Raw genomic sequence first — 18,021 nt, 5'->3', positions numbered from 1 at the left:
AACTAGCAGACTAACTAGCTGACTAACCAGATGACTAACCAGATGACTAACTAGCTGACTAACTAGCAGACTAACCAGATGACTAACTAGCTGACTAACTAGCAGACTAACTAGCTGACTAACCAGATGACTAACCAGATGACTAACTAGCTGACTAACTAGCAGACTAACCAGATGACTAACTAGCTGACTAACTAGCAGACTAATCAGATGACTAACTACCTGACTAACCAGATGACTAACTAGCTGACTAACCAGATGACTAACTAGCTGACAAACAGGTGACTAACTAGCTGACTAACTAGCTGACTAACTAGCTGACTAACCAGATTACTAACTAGCTGACTAACCAGATGACTAACTAGCTGACTAACCAGATGACTAACCAGATGACTAACTAGCTGACTAACTAGCAGACTAATCAGATGACTAACTAGCTGACTAACTAGCTGACTAACCAGATGACTAACTAGCTGACAAACAGGTGACTAACTAGCTGACTAACTAGCTGACTAACTAGCTGACTAACCAGATTACTAACTAGCTGACTAACCAGATGACTAACTAGCTGACTAACCAGATGACTAACCAGATGACTAACTAGCTGACTAACTAGCAGACTAACCAGATGACTAACTAGCTGACTAACTAGCAGACTAATCAGATGACTAACTACCTGACTAACCAGATGACTAACTAGCTGACAAACAGGTGACTAACTAGCTGACTAACTAGCTGACTAACCAGATGACTAACTAGCTGACTAACCAGATGACTAACCAGATGACTAACTAGCTGACTAACTAGCAGACTAATCAGATGACTAACTAGCTGACTAACCAGATGACTAACCAGATGACTAACTAGCTGACTAACTAGCTGACTAACCAGATGACTAACTAGCTGACTAACTAGCTGACTAACTAGCAGACAAATCAGATGACTAACTAGCTGACTAACCAGATGACTAACCAGATGACTAACTAGCTGACTAACTAGCAGACTAATCAGATGACTAACTAGCTGACTAACCAGATGACTAACTAGCTGACTAACCAGATGACTAACTAGCTGACTAACCAGATGACTAACTAGCTGACTAACCAGATGACTAACCAGATGACTAACTAGCTGACTAACTAGCAGACTAATCAGATGACTAACTAACTGACTAACCAGATGACTAACTAGCTGACTAACCAGATGACTAACTAGCTGACAAACAGGTGACTAACTAGCTGACTAACTAGCTGACTAACTAGCTGACTAACCAGATTACTAACTAGCTGACTAACCAGATGACTAACTAGCTGACTAACCAGATGACTAACTAGCTGACAAACAGGTGACTAACTAGCTGACTAACTAGCCGACTAACCAGATTACTAACTAGCTGACTAACCAGATGACTAACTAGCTGACTAACCAGATGACTAACCAGATTACTAACTAGCTGACTAACTAGCTGACTAACCAGATGACTAAATAGCTGACTAACTAGCTGACTAACCAGATTACTAACCAGATGACTAACTAGCTGACTAACCAGATGACTAACTAGCAGACTAACCAGATGACTAACTAGCTGACTAACCAGATGACTAACTAGCAGACTAACCAGATGACTAACTAGCTGACTAACCAGATTACTAACCAGATGACTAACTAGCTGACTAACCAGATGACTAACTAGCTGACTAACTAGCAGACTAACCAGATGACTAACTAGCAGACTAACCAGATGACTAACTAGCTGACTAACCAGATGACTAACTAGCTGACTAACCAGATGACTAACTAGCTGACTAACCAGATGACTAACTAGCTGACTAACCAGATGACTAACTAGCTGACTAACTAGCAGACTAACCAGATGACTAACTAGCTGACTAACCAGATTACTAACCAGATGACTAACTAGCTGACTAACCAGATGACTAACTAGCTGACTAACCAGATGACTAACTAGCTGACTAACCAGATGACTAACTAGCTGACTAACTAGCAGACTAACCAGATGACTAACTAGCTGACTAACCAGATTACTAACCAGATGACTAACTAGCTGACTAACCAGATGACTAACTAGCTGACTAACCAGATGACTAACTAGCTGACTAACCAGATGACTAACTAGCTGACTAACCAGATGACTAACTAGCTGACTAACCAGATGACTAACTAGCTGACTAACTAGCAGACTAACCAGATGACTAACTAGCTGACTAACTAGCAGACTAACTAGCTGACTAACCAGATGACTAACCAGATTACTAACTAGCTGACTAACTAGCTGACTAACCAGATGACTAACTAGCTGACAAACAGGTGACTAACTAGCTGACTAACTAGCTGACTAACTAGCTGACTAACCAGATTACTAACTAGCTGACTAACCAGATGACTAACTAGCTGACTAACCAGATGACTAACCAGATTACTAACTAGCTGACTAACTAGCTGACTAACCAGATGACTAACTAGCTGACAAACAGGTGACTAACTAGCTGACTAACTAGCTGACTAACTAGCAGACTAACCAGATGACTAACTAGCTGACTAACCAGATGACTAACTAGCTGACTAACCAGATGACTAACCAGATGACTAACTATCTGACTAACTAGCAGACTAATCAGATGACTAACTAGCAGACTAATCAGATGACTAACTAGCTGACTAACTAGCTGACTAACCAGATTACTAACTAGCTGACTAACCAGATGACTAACTAGCTGACTAACCAGATTACTAACTAGCTGACTAACCAGATGACTAACTAGCTGACTAACCAGATGACTAACCAGATGACTAACTAGCTGACTAACTAGCAGACTAATCAGATGACTAACTACCTGACTAACCAGATTACTAACTAGCTGACTAACCAGATGACTAACTAGCAGACTAATCAGATGACTAACTAGCTGACTAACTAGCTGACTAACCAGATTACTAACTAGCTGACTAACTAGCTGACTAACCAGATTACTAACTAGCTGACTAACCAGATGACTAACTAGCTGACTAACCAGATGACTAACCAGATTACTAACTAGCTGACTAACTAGCTGACTAACCAGATGACTAACTAGCTGACAAACAGGTGACTAACTAGCTGACTAACTAGCTGACTAACTAGCTGACTAACTAGCTGACTAACTAGCAGACTAACCAGATGACTAACTAGCTGACTAACCAGATGACTAACTAGCTGACTAACCAGATGACTAACCAGATGACTAACTATCTGACTAACTAGCAGACTAATCAGATGACTAACTAGCAGACTAATCAGATGACTAACTAGCTGACTAACTAGCTGACTAACCAGATTACTAACTAGCTGACTAACCAGATGACTAACTAGCTGACTAACCAGATGACTAACCAGATGACTAACTAGCTGACTAACTAGCAGACTAATCAGATGACTAACTACCTGACTAACCAGATGACTAACTAGCAGACTAACCAGATGACTAACTAGCTGACAAACAGGTGACTAACTAGCTGACTAACTAGCTGACTAACTAGCTGACTAACCAGATTACTAACTAGCTGACTAACCAGATGACTAACTAGCAGACTAATCAGATGACTAACTAGCTGACTAACTAGCTGACTAACCAGATTACTAACTAGCTGACTAACCAGATGACTAACTAGCTGACTAACCAGATGACTAACTAGCTGACAAACAGGTGACTAACTAGCTGACTAACTAGCTGACTAACTAGCTGACTAACCAGATTACTAACTAGCTGACTAACCAGATGACTAACTAGCAGACTAATCAGATGACTAACTAGCTGACTAACTAGCTGACTAACCAGATTACTAACTAGCTGACTAACCAGATGACTAACTAGCTGACTAAACAGATGACTAACTAGCTGACAAACAGGTGACTAACTAGCTGACTAACTAGCTGACTAACTAGCTGACTAACCATATTACTAACTAGCTGACTAACCAGATGACTAACTAGCAGACTAATCAGATGACTAACTAGCTGACTAACCAGATGACTAACCAGATGACTAACTAGCTGACTAACTAGCTGACTAACCAGATGACTAACTAGCTGACTAACTAGCTGACTAACCAGATGACTAACTAGCTGACTAACTAGCTGACTAACTAGCAGACAAATCAGATGACTAACTAGCTGACTAACCAGATGACTAACCAGATGACTAACTAGCTGACTAACTAGCAGACTAATCAGATGACTAACTAGCTGACTAACCAGATGACTAACTAGCTGACTAACCAGATGACTAACTAGCTGACAAACAGGTGACTAACTTGCTGACTAACCAGATGACTAACCAGATGACTAACTAGCTGACTAACTAGCTGACTAACCAGATGACTAACTAGCTGACTAACTAGCAGACTAATCAGATGACTAACTACCTGACTAACCAGATGACTAACTAGCTGACTAACCAGATGACTAACTAGCTGACAAACAGGTGACTAACTAGCTGACTAACTAGCTGACTAACTAGCTGACTAACCAGATTACTAACTAGCTGACTAACCAGATGACTAACTAGCAGACTAACCAGATGACTAACCAGATGACTAACTAGCCGACTAACTAGCTGACTAACCAGATTACTAACTAGCTGACTAACCAGATGACTAACTAGCAGACTAACCAGATGACTAACCAGATGACTAACTAGCCGACTAACCAGCAGACTAATCAGATGACTAACTAGCTGACTAACCAGATGACTAACCAGATGACTAACTAGCTGACTAACTAGCTGACTAACCAGATGACTAACTAGCTGACTAACTAGCTGACTAACCAGATGACTAACTAGCTGACTAACTAGCTGACTAACCAGATGACTAACTAGCTGACTAACTAGCTGACTAACCAGATGACTAACTAGCTGACTAACTAGCTGACTAACTAGCAGACAAATCAGATGACTAACTAGCTGACTAACCAGATGACTAACCAGATGACTAACTAGCTGACTAACTAGCTGACTAACCAGATGACTAACTAGCTGACTAACTAGCTGACTAACCAGATGACTAACTAGCTGACTAACTAGCTGACTAACCAGCAGACAAATCAGATGACTAACTAGCTGACTAACCAGATGACTAACCAGATGACTAACTAGCTGACTAACTAGCAGACTAATCAGATGACTAACTAGCTGACTAACCAGATGACTAACTAGCTGACTAACCAGATGACTAACTAGCTGACAAACAGGTGACTAACTTGCTGACTAACCAGATGACTAACCAGATGACTAACCAGATGACTAACTAGTTGACTAACCAGATGACTAACTAGCTGACAAACAGGTGACTAACTAGCTGACTAACTAGCTGACTAACTAGCTGACTAACCAGATTACTAACTAGCTGACTAACCAGATGACTAACTAGCAGACTAACCAGATGACTAACCAGATGACTAACTAGCTGACTAACTAGCAGACTAATCAGATGACTAACTAGCTGACTAACCAGATGACTAACCAGATGACTAACTAGCTGACTAACTAGCTGACTAACCAGATGACTAACTAGCTGACTAACTAGCTGACTAACCAGATGACTAACTAGCTGACTAACTAGCTGACTAACCAGATGACTAACTAGCTGACTAACTAGCTGACTAACCAGATGACTAACTAGCTGACTAACTAGCTGACTAACTAGCAGACAAATCAGATGACTAACTAGCTGACTAACCAGATGACTAACCAGATGACTAACTAGCTGACTAACTAGCAGACTAATCAGATGACTAACTAGCTGACTAACCAGATGACTAACTAGCTGACTAACCAGATGACTAACTAGCTGACAAACAGGTGACTAACTTGCTGACTAACCATATGACTAACCAGATGACTAACTAGCTGACTAACTAGCTGACTAACCAGATGACTAACTAGCTGACTAACTAGCAGACTAATCAGATGACTAACCACCTGACTAACCAGATGACTAACTAGCTGACTAACCAGATGACTAACTAGCTGACAAACAGGTGACTAACTAGCTGACTAACTAGCTGACTAACTAGCTGACTAACCAGATTACTAACTAGCTGACTAACCAGATGACTAACTAGCTGACTAACCAGATGACTAACCAGATGACTAACTAGCTGACTAACTAGCAGACTAATCAGATGACTAACTAGCTGACTAACCAGATGACTAACCAGATGACTAACTAGCTGACTAACTAGCTGACTAACCAGATGACTAACTAGCTGACTAACTAGCTGACTAACCAGATGACTAACTAGCTGACTAACTAGCTGACTAACCAGATGACTAACTAGCTGACTAACTAGCTGACTAACCAGATGACTAACTAGCTGACTAACTAGCTGACTAACCAGATGACTAACTAGCTGACTAACTAGCTGACTAACCAGATGACTAACTAGCTGACTAACTAGCTGACTAACTAGCAGACAAATCAGATGACTAACTAGCTGACTAACCAGATGACTAACCAGATGACTAACTAGCTGACTAACTAGCAGACTAATCAGATGACTAACTAGCAGACTAATCGGATGACTAACTAGCTGACTAACCAGATGACTAACCAGATGACTAACCAGCTGACTAACTAGCAGACTAATCAGATGACTAACTAGCTGACTAACCAGATGACTAACTAGCTGACTAACCAGATGACTAACTAGCTGACTAACCAGATGACTAACTAGCTGACTAACCAGATGACTAACCAGATGACTAACTAGCTGACTAACTAGCAGACAAATCAGATGACTAACTAGCTGACTAACCAGATGACTAACCAGATGACTAACTAGCTGACTAACTAGCAGACTAATCAGATGACTAACTAGCTGACTAACCAGATGACTAACTAGCTGACTAACCAGATGACTAACTAGCTGACAAACAGGTGACTAACTTGCTGACTAACCAGATGACTAACCAGATGACTAACTAGCTGACTAACTAGCTGACTAACCAGATGACTAACTAGCTGACTAACTAGCAGACTAATCAGATGACTAACTACCTGACTAACCAGATGACTAACTAGCTGACTAACCAGATGACTAACTAGCTGACAAACAGGTGACTAACTAGCTGACTAACTAGCTGACTAACTAGCTGACTAACCAGATTACTAACTAGCTGACTAACCAGATGACTAACTAGCTGACTAACCAGATGACTAACCAGATGACTAACTAGCTGACTAACTAGCAGACTAATCAGATGACTAACTAGCTGACTAACCAGATGACTAACCAGATGACTAACTAGCTGACTAACTAGCTGACTAACCAGATGACTAACTAGCTGACTAACTAGCTGACTAACCAGATGACTAACTAGCTGACTAACTAGCTGACTAACTAGCAGACAAATCAGATGACTAACTAGCTGACTAACCAGATGACTAACCAGATGACTAACTAGCTGACTAACTAGCAGACTAATCAGATGACTAACTAGCTGACTAACTAGCTGACTAACCAGATGACTAACTAGCTGACTAACTAGCTGACTAACTAGCAGACAAATCAGATGACTAACTAGCTGACTAACCAGATGACTAACCAGATGACTAACTAGCTGACTAACTAGCAGACTAATCAGATGACTAACTAGCAGACTAATCAGATGACTAACTAGCTGACTAACCAGATGACTAACCAGATGACTAACCAGCTGACTAACTAGCAGACTAATCAGATGACTAACTAGCTGACTAACCAGATGACTAACTAGCTGACTAACCAGATGACTAACTAGCTGACTAACCAGATGACTAACTAGCTGACTAACCAGATGACTAACCAGATGACTAACTAGCTGACTAACTAGCAGACAAATCAGATGACTAACTAGCTGACTAACCAGATGACTAACCAGATGACTAACTAGCTGACTAACTAGCAGACTAATCAGATGACTAACTAGCTGACTAACCAGATGACTAACTAGCTGACTAACCAGATGACTAACTAGCTGACAAACAGGTGACTAACTTGCTGACTAACCAGATGACTAACCAGATGACTAACTAGCTGACTAACTAGCTGACTAACCAGATGACTAACTAGCTGACTAACTAGCAGACTAATCAGATGACTAACTACCTGACTAACCAGATGACTAACTAGCTGACTAACCAGATGACTAACTAGCTGACAAACAGGTGACTAACTAGCTGACTAACTAGCTGACTAACTAGCTGACTAACCAGATTACTAACTAGCTGACTAACCAGATGACTAACTAGCTGACTAACCAGATGACTAACCAGATGACTAACTAGCTGACTAACTAGCAGACTAATCAGATGACTAACTAGCTGACTAACCAGATGACTAACCAGATGACTAACTAGCTGACTAACTAGCTGACTAACCAGATGACTAACTAGCTGACTAACCAGATGACTAACCAGATGACTAACTAGCTGACTAACTAGCTGACTAACCAGATGACTAACTAGCTGACTAACTAGCTGACTAACCAGATGACTAACTAGCTGACTAACTAGCAGACAAATCAGATGACTAACTAGCTGACTAACCAGATGACTAACCAGATGACTAACTAGCTGACTAACTAGCAGACTAATCAGATGACTAACTAGCAGACTAATCAGATGACTAACTAGCTGACTAACCAGATGACTAACCAGATGACTAACCAGCTGACTAACTAGCAGACTAATCAGATGACTAACTAGCTGACTAACCAGATGACTAACTAGCTGACTAACCAGATGACTAACTAGCTGACTAACCAGATGACTAACTAGCTGACTAACCAGATGACTAACCAGATGACTAACTAGCTGACTAACTAGCAGACTAATCAGATGACTAACTAACTGACTAACCAGATGACTAACTAGCTGACTAACCAGATGACTAACTAGCTGACAAACAGGTGACTAACTAGCTGACTAACCAGATGACTAACCAGATGACTAACTAGCTGACTAACTAGCAGACTAATCAGATGACTAACTACCTGACTAACCAGATGACTAACTAGCTGACTAACCAGATGACTAACTAGCTGACAAACAGGTGACTAACTAGCTGACTAACTAGCTGACTAACTAGCTGTGTTACTGTTGTCTTTTCCTCCAGGTCACCCTCCATAGTGCCACATCACCCCCTTGTGGCCAGACGCTGTACCTGCACCTCCAGGTCACCCTCCATAGTGCCACATCGCCCCCTTGTGGCCAGACGCTGTACCTGCACCTCCAGGTCACCCTCCATAGTGCCACATCACCCCCTTGTGGCCAAACGCTGTACCTGCACCTCCAGGTCACCCTCCATAGTGCCACATCGCCCCCGTGTGGCCAAACGCTGTACCTGCACCTCCAGGTCACCCTCCATAGTGCCACATCACCCCCTTGTGGCCAGACGCTGTACCTGCACCTCTGTCTCTCACCATAGTGCCACAGCGCTCCCCTGTGGCCAGACTCTGTCCCTGCTGCACCAGGTCTCTCACCATAGTGCCCCAGCACCCCCCCGTGGCCAGACTCTCTACCTGCTTCTCCATGACGCCCTCCAGAGTGCCACAACTTCTAGCTTGCTGATTGGCTCTGTCCAGACCCATGTCGACACACCGCAGGCTCATTGATGTGTCCTGGAGAGAGGGGAGAGGTCAACTCAGGGTCAAGATTGACATCACTGAGTTTAGTGAACTTATTTACACTGAGTTTAGTGAACTTATTTACAGGTATTTGCTGAATGGAGGCATTTGTCTGTTACTGACAATAAGAGAAAATGGATAACAGTTGCAAATAAAAAGAGTGAAACAGTGATAAGAGATACAACTGAGATGCAGTAGAGTAGAGACAACAGTGCAGAAGCTCACTGATCTCAGAGGTCAGAGATCAAAGTCGGTGAGCCTGTCAAAAGTAGACCTCACCTTTGGACAGTATGTGTCCTCCATCTTCTCCTCCTCATCCTCCTCTTCCTCCTCCTCCTCTCTATACTGGTAGATATATCTCTTTTGGTCCTCCATCTCCGGTAGCTTGACTGGGTCTGCTGCCGTCTCATTGACCAGTGCTGTGGTCCTCCAGGGTTGGTCCTGGTTAGGGAAGGCTGCCCAGGACCTCCTGTCTCTGTTAGCCAGGGTAGGGATCTCTTCTCTGGGGTCAGGATCTCGGCTGAAGCCCTGGTCCTGGTTCTGGCCCTGGTTGTACCCCAGTAGTGTTTGGAAGGAGGAGGGGAGTGTGAATTCAGCCACCAGAAGGTTAGGGGCAGAGGCTGTTATCAGCTTTCTGTAGGGGGGAGCCTGGGGCTGGGCCTGGTTCTGGGGGGGTGAGGAGGGTAAGAGGGTGTCTGTGGTCAGTCCTGGGGTGTTGCTACTTCCTCCTTCCTCCTCCTCTTGGTGTGGCTGGTACATGATGTCAGAGGAGATACTCTGTCTGTAGCCATTGCTATGGTTCCAGATGTCCTCCAGCTCCTCCTCTGACTCCTCAAACTGCTGGTGGTCTGGATGGATGATGAGGTTGGGGTCAGGGTGGACCGGGTCAGGGTGGACCGGGTCAGGGTGGACCGGGTCAGGGTGGACCGGGTCAGGGTGGACCGGGTCAGGGTGGACCGGGTCAGAGTGGACCGGGTCAGAGTGGACCGGGTCAGGGTGGACCGGGTCAGAGTGGACCGGGTCAGAGTGGACCGGGTCAGGGTGGACCGGGTCAGGGTGGACCGGGTCAGGGTGGACCGGGTCAGAGTCGAGGTCTGTCTCTGTCTGGTGGTCGGGGTGTTTGTTTCTGGGTGGTGTTTCTTTCTCTGGGTGGGCAGGAGCTGGAGCTGCTGCGGGGTCTGCCCTGGGTTTGGACACAACCTCCAGAGACACTAGCCTCCCCATCACGGTCCTCTTGGGCTTGGGCTCTTGGGAAACATCAGTAGCATTGAGCTTCAATCTCCCAGAGTTGGAGACACCAGAGATGCCAGAGTCTATAGCGTCTTCCCTCATACTCCCTGACCCACTGGTCTTCAGATTCACCACCATCTGAGAAGCCTGGCTGGTCTTCTGGAGGTCAAGACTCTCTCTATGGGTCTTTAACCTCTGATGGTACTGGTGTCCATTGAGGTCCTGAATGAGACACTCATGGTTCTGATAGGCTGAGGAGGGACAGGGGTCTTTGCTCTCCTGGTTCTGATAGGCTGAGGAGGGACAGGGGTCTTTGCTCTCATGGTTCTGATAGGCTGAGGAGGGACAGGGGTACTTGTTCTTTACAACGGGACTTCTACTAACCATGGCCCTTTCCATGTAATTGTAATGGTCTTGTTTCTTTGGAACGGGACTCTTTGGAACATAAGCTGTGATTGGTGGTTGCTTGCTGGAGACAAGCTCCGCCCACTCCTGCTCAGACTCCTGGTGTAGACTGACGATCCCAGAGACACTGAACTGGATCTGTGATAGGGATAGGGATAGGTCATCGCTTGGTTCCGTCTGGATCTGTGATAGGGATAGGTCATCGCTTGGTATGGTCTGGATCTGTGATAGGGATAGGTCATCGCTTGGTCCGTTCTGATCCCAGTCCTCATCCAGGGCAAGAGGAGGAGGAAGAGGAAAATCTTTATCTAGATTAAACAGAGGCTCCAGCTGAATAGCCTGTGTCAGTGGCTTTGTCTGTTTCGGTATCTGTGTCGGTGTCTGTGTAAGTGGTTGTGTCTGTATCTGTGGTTGTGTCAGTAGTGGTTGTGTCTGTATCTGTGGTTGTGTCAGTAGTGGTTGTGTCTGTATCTGTGGTTGTGTCAGTAGTGGTTGTGTCTGTATCTGTGGTTGTGTCAGTAGTGGTTGTGTCTGTATCTGTGGTTGTGTCAGTAGTGGTTGTTTCTGTATCTGTGGTTGTGTCAGTAGTGGTTGTGTCTGTATCTGTGGTTGTGTCAGTGTCTGTGTCATTGTTTCATGTCTGTCAGTAGTGACGGCCTCATTGTCTGGTGTTCTGTGTGTGTCTGAGGGAGGGGAGGTAGGAGAGCAAGTCTGTGTTTTTGAGGAAGGGGGTCCAGCTAAAGGGTGAGAGGGGGGCGAGCGGGTCTGTTTGAAAGAGCTGAGGGCTGTGTGTGTCTCTGGGTTGGGGGTCCCCCTGTGTTCTGGGGGTCCTATAGTGATGATGTCCTGTATACTGGGGACCAGCCTCATGTCTTTGGGGAGGTCGAAGGTCAAAACAGACCCCAGTGACAGGAACCTGCAGTGGCTCCTCACCTGGCCAGTAGGTGGAGCTAGAGAGACTGCCTCTGTCACTGCATAGGGGCTGACAGTGTAGACCCCAGAACATTCATCATCAATATCCCTGGCCAATGGATTATCCATGTAGTCCATGAGCTTCACCCCCTGCCCTGGCCCGACCCCCTCAGCCTTTAATTGGCTCTTCTTCTTCCTTCGGCCCTCCTTCGTTGGCCAGGTCTGGGTTTCGTACAGCGTGATTGGCTGGGGTGCAGCTTCAGCAGGACATGCCACCTCTGTCTGCTCCTCCCCCTCTACAAACATTATTCTCTGAATGGTGTTGCGGCTAGGGTCTCTCTTCCTGCTCCTTCTCTTCAGACTAGAGAAGAACGAGGTGCTCCTGGGCAGGGAGGAGGAGATAGAGACGTCGGGATGAGGAGGCCCTGAGGAGGAGGAGGAGGAGGAGGAGGAGGAGGAGGAGGGGGATGACGAGGAGGAGGTCTTGGTGTGGAAGCGGGGCAGTAAAACACTCTCATATACAGGAGCTGAGGTCATGTTGTTGTCCTTTAAATAGAGGAAAGAACACAGGGTTAGAGAGGAGAGGAGGAGATAAGAGGTATTGTTGTTTTCCTTTAAATAGAGGAGGAGAGAACACAGGATTAGAGAGGAGAGGAGGAGATAGGAGGTCATGTTGTTGTCCTTTAAATAGAGGAGGAGAGAACACAGGGTTAGAGAGGAGAGGAGAGGAGGAGATAGGAGAGGAGAGGAGGATAGAAGAGAGGAGACAGGGATAGAGAGGAGAGGAGAGGAGAGGAGAGGAGAGGAGAGGAGAGGAGAGGAGAGGAGAGGAGAGGAGACATTGATATAAAGGGAGAGGAGAGGAGACAGGGATAGAGAGGGGGTGAGACATGGTTAGACAGTAATTAGGAGACAGGGTTAGAGAGGGACAGTAGACAGGGTTAGAGAGGGAGAGGAGAGAAGGGGAGAAGAGAGGAGAGGAGAGAAGAGAAGAGAAGAGAAGAGAAGAGAAGAGAAGAGAAGAGAAGAGAAGAGAAGAGAAGAGAAGAGTCAGGGATAGAGAGGGAGAGGAGAGAGGGTTAGAAAGGAAGAGGAGAGGAGACAAGGTTAGAGGAATAGGATAAGAGAAGAGAGGAGGAGAGAGGAGAGGACACAGGGATAGAGAGGAGAGGAGACAGGGTTTTTGGGAGAGGAGAAGAGAGGAGAGGAGGAGAGGAGAGGAGACAGGGTTAGAGAGGGAGAGGAGTGGAGACAGGATTAGAGAGGAAGAGGAGAGGAGAGGAGAGGAGAGGAGAGGAGAGGAGAGGAGAGGAGAGGAGAGGAGAGGAGAGGAGACAGGGTTAGAGAGGAGGTGAGACATGGTTAGACAGTAATTAGGAGACAGGGTTAGAGAGGGACAGGAGACAGGGTTAGAGAGGGAGAGGAGACAGGGTTAGAGAGGGGAGGAGACATGGTTAGACAGTAATTAGGAGACAGGGTTAGAGAGGGAGAGGAGACATGGTTAGAGGGGGAGAGGATGAAGGGATAGGGTGGGAGAGGAGACAGGGTTAGAGAGGGAGAGGAGATAGGGATAGATAAGGAGAGGAGAAGAGACATGGATAGAGAGTGAGAGGAGAGGAGTAGGGTAGGAGAGGGAGAGGGGACAGAGTTAGAGAGGGAGAGGAGAAGAGAGGAGACCAGGAGATAGGAGAGGGGACAGGGATAGAGAGGGAGAGTAGGTGAGAAGAGAGGAAAGGAGAAAAGAGAGGAGACAGGTTTAGAGAGGGAGAGGAGAGGAGACAGGGTTAGAGAGTGAGAGGAGAAGAGAGTATACCAGGAGAGAGGAGAGGGGACAGGGATAGAGAGGGAGAGGAGAGGAGACGAGGAGAGAGGAGAGGAAGGAGAAAAGAGAGAGTAAAGGAGGTGAGCAGAGAGGAGACAGGGTTAGAGAGAGAGAGGAGAAGGGAAGATAGGAAAGGAGGAGAGAGGAGAGGAGAGATGTTTAGAGAAGTAGATGAGAGGAGACAGGGTTAGAGAGGGAGAGGAGGCAGGGATAGTGAGGGAGAGGTGACAGGTTTAGAGAAGGAGAGGAGACATGGTTAGAGAGGGAGAGGTGACAGGTTTAGAGAGGGAGAGGAGAGGAGAGGATACAGGGCTAGAGATGGATAGAAGACTGTGTTAGAGAGGGAGAGGAGACAGGGTGAGATAGGGAGAGGAGACAGGGTGAGATAGGGAGAGGAGAGGAGAAGAGAGGAGAGGAGGAGAGAGGAGAGGAGACAGGAATAGAGAAGGAGAGGAGAGGAGAGGAGAGGAGACAGGGTGAGATAGGGAGAGGACAGGAGACATGGATAGAGAGTGAGAGGAGAAGAGAGGAGAGGAGGAGAGAGCAGAGGAGACAGGTATAGAGAGGGAGAGGAGAGGAGACAGGGATGGAGAGGAGAGGAGAGGACAGGAGAGGAGAGGAGAGGAGAGGAGAGGAGAAGAGAGGAGAGGAGAGGAGAGGAGACAGGGTTATAGAGGAGAGGAGACAGGGTTAGAGAGGGAGAGGGGAGAAGGGGGGAAGAGAGGAGAGGAGAGGAGGAGAGAGGAGAGGAGAGGAGAGGAGAGGAGAGGAGAGGAGAGGAGAGGAGAGGAGAGGAGAGGAGAGGAGAGGAGACAGGGATAGAGAGGGAGATGAGAGGAGACAGGGAGTGAGAGGAGATGGGGTTAGAGAGGAGAGGAGATAGGGTTGGAAAGATAGAGGAGGAGGAGAGGAGACAGGTTTAGATAGGGAGAGGAGAGGTAGAGAGAGGACATTAGACCGGGTTAGAGGGGAGAAGAGAGGAGACAGGGTTAGAGAGGAGAGGAAGACAGGGTTAGAGAGGGAGATGAGAGGGAAGAGGAGAGGAGAGGAGAGGAGAGGAGAGGAGAGGAGAGGAGAGGAGAGGAGAGGAGAGGAGAGGAGAGGAGAGGAGAGGAGACAGGGTTAGAGAGGAGAGGAGACAGGGTTAGAGAGGGAGATGAGAGGGAAGAGGAGAGGAGAGGAGAGGAGAGGAGAGGAGAGGAGAGGAGAGGAGAGGAGAGGAGAGGAGAGGAGAGGAGAGAGGAGAGGAGACAGGGTTAGAGAGGGAGAGGAGAGGAGGAGAGGAGAGAGGAGAGGAGAGAGGAGAGGAGACAGGGTTAGAGAGGGAGAGGAGAGGAGGGGAGAGGAGAGGAGGAGATATGAGAGGAGGAGATAGGAGAGGAGCCAGGGAATAGAGAGTGAGATGAGAGGGAAGAGGGAGAGGAGAGGAGAGGAGAGGAGAGGAGAGGAGAGGAGAGGAGAGGAGAGAAGAGGAAAGGAAAGGAGACAGGGATAGAGAGGGAGAGGGAGAGGAGACGAGGAGAGGAGACAGGAATAGAGAGGGAGATGAGAGGGAAGAGGAGAGGAGAGGAGAGGAGAGGAGAGGAGAGAAGAGGAGAGGAGAGGAGAGGAGAGGAGAGGAGAGGAGAGGAGAGGAGACATTGATATAAAGGGAGAGGAGAGGAGACAGGGATAGAGAGGGGGAGGAGACATGGTTAGACAGTAATTAGGAGACAGGGTTAGAGAGGGACAGTAGACAGGGTTAGAGAGGGAGAGGAGAGAAGGGGAGAAGAGAGGAGAGGAGAGAAGAGAAGAGAAGAGAAGAGAAGAGAAGAGAAGAGAAGAGAAGAGAAGAGAAGAGAAGAGTCAGGGATAGAGAGGGAGAGGAGAGAGGGTTAGAAAGGAAGAGGAGAGGAGACAAGGTTAGAGGAATAGGATAAGAGAAGAGAGGAGGAGAGAGGAGAGGACACAGGGATAGAGAGGAGAGGAGACAGGGTTTTTGGGAGAGGAGAAAAGAGAGGAGAGGAGGAGAGGAGAGGAGACAGGGTTAGAGAGGGAGAGGAGTGGAGACAGGATTAGAGAGGAAGAGGAGAGGAGAGGAGAGGAGAGGAGAGGAGAGGAGAGGAGAGGAGAGGAGAGGAGAGGAGAGGAGAGGAGAGGAGACAGGGTTAGAGAGGAGGTGAGACATGGTTAGACAGTAATTAGGAGACAGGGTTAGAGAGGGACAGGAGACAGGGTTAGAGAGGGAGAGGAGACAGGGTTAGAGAGGGGAGGAGACATGGTTAGACAGTAATTAGGAGACAGGGTTAGAGAGGGAGAGGAGACATGGTTAGAGGGGGAGAGGATGAAGGGATAGGGTGGGAGAGGAGACAGGGTTAGAGAGGGAGAGGAGATAGGGATAGATAAGGAGAGGAGAAGAGACATGGATAGAGAGTGAGAGGAGAGGAGTAGGGTAGGAGAGGGAGAGGGGACAGAGTTAGAGAGGGAGAGGAGAAGAGAGGAGACCAGGAGATAGGAGAGGGGACAGGGATAGAGAGGGGAGAGTAGGTGAGAAGAGAGGAAAGGAGAAAAGAGAGGAGACAGGTTTAGAGAGGGAGAGGAGAGGAGACAGGGTTAGAGAGTGAGAGGAGAAGAGAGTATACCAGGAGAGAGGAGAGGGGACCGGGATAGAGAGGGAGAGGAGAGGAGACGAGGAGAGAGGAGAGGAAGGAGAAAAGAGAGAGTAAAGGAGGTGAGCAGAGAGGAGACAGGGTTAGAGAGAGAGAGGAGAAGGGAAGATAGGAAAGGAGGAGAGAGGAGAGGAGAGATGTTTAGAGAAGTAGATGAGAGGAGACAGGGTTAGAGAGGGAGAGGAGGCAGGGATAGTGAGGGAGAGGTGACAGGTTTAGAGAAGGAGAGGAGGACATGGTTAGAGAGGGAGAGGTGACAGGTTTAGAGAGGGAGAGGAGAGGAGAGGATACAGGGCTAGAGATGGATAGAAGACTGTGTTAGAGAGGGAGAGGAGACAGGGTGAGATAGGGAGAGGAGACAGGGTGAGATAGGGAGAGGAGAAGGAGAGAGATGGAGGAGGAGAGAGGAGAGGAGACAGGAATAGAGAAGGAGAGGAGAGGAGAGGAGAGGAGACAGGGTGAGATAGGGAGAGGACAGGAGACATGGATAGAGAGTGAGAGGAGAAGAGAGGAGAGGAGGAGAGAGCAGAGGAGACAGGTATAGAGAGGGAGAGGAGAGGAGACAGGGATGGAGAGGAGAGGAGAGGCCAGGAGAGGAGAGGAGAGGAGAGGAGAGGAGAGGAGAGGAGAGGAGAGGAGGAGAGGAGAGGAGAGGAGAGGAGAGGAGAGGAGAGGAGAGGAGAGGAGAAATGGTTAGACAGTAATTAGGAGACAGAGTTAAAGAGGGACAGGAGACTGGGTTAGAGAGGGAGAGGAGACAGGGTTAGAGAGGGAGAGGAGACATGGTTAGAGAGGAGAGGAGACATGGTTAGAAAGTAATTTGGAGACAGGGTTAGAGAGGGAGAGGAGACAGGGAAAGAGAGGGAAAAGAGGCAGGGATAGATTGGGAGAGGTGACAGGTTAGTGAGGGAGAGGACAGGAGACAGGGTTTGAGAGGGAGAGAAGACAGGGATGGAGAGGAGATGAGTAGGGTTAGAGAGGGACAGAGTTAGAGAGGGAGAGTAGAGGAGACAGGGTTAGAGAGGGAGAGGAGAGGAGAGGAGAGGGAGAGGAGAGGAGAGGAGAGGAGAGGAGAGGAGAGGAGAGGAGAGGAGAGGAGAGGAGACAGGGTTATAGAGGAGAGGAGACAGGGTTAGAGAGGGAGAGGAGAGGAGACAGGGATAGAGAGGGGGTGAGACATGGTTAGACAGTAATTAGGAGACAGGGTTAGAGAGGGACAGTAGACAGGGTTAGAGAGGGAGAGGAGAGAAGGGGAGAAGAGAGGAGAGGAGAGAAGAGAAGAGAAGAGAAGAGAAGAGAAGAGAAGAGAAGAGAAGAGAAGAGAAGAGAAGAGAAGAGA

The 18,021-nt window shown here is 47.1% G+C and overlaps 1 protein-coding gene across 1 annotated transcript in view; it reads right to left on the bottom strand.

The window, feature by feature from the left end:
- LOC311121587 (uncharacterized protein) overlaps window positions 1-10,916 on the bottom strand; it is a 58,829-nt gene extending 47,913 nt beyond the window's left edge. Inside the window, exons 1-2 of the mRNA XM_084196047.1 lie at window positions 9,945-10,916; window positions 9,561-9,659 (exon numbers count right to left, since the gene is read on the bottom strand). Of these exons, the coding sequence (XP_084052173.1) occupies window positions 9,561-9,659; window positions 9,945-10,889 (1,044 nt within the window). The 5' untranslated portion in view covers window positions 10,890-10,916. The remainder of the gene's footprint in view (window positions 1-9,560; window positions 9,660-9,944) is intronic.
- Window positions 10,917-18,021: the final 7,105 nt, after the last annotated feature.

This window comes from Coregonus lavaretus, assembly GCF_964263955.1.
Source record: "Coregonus lavaretus genome assembly, contig: HAP1_SCAFFOLD_154, whole genome shotgun sequence".
In the NCBI taxonomy this organism is placed as follows: Eukaryota; Metazoa; Chordata; class Actinopteri; order Salmoniformes; family Salmonidae; genus Coregonus; species Coregonus lavaretus.
This window is presented reverse-complemented; position numbering and strand designations above follow the sequence as displayed.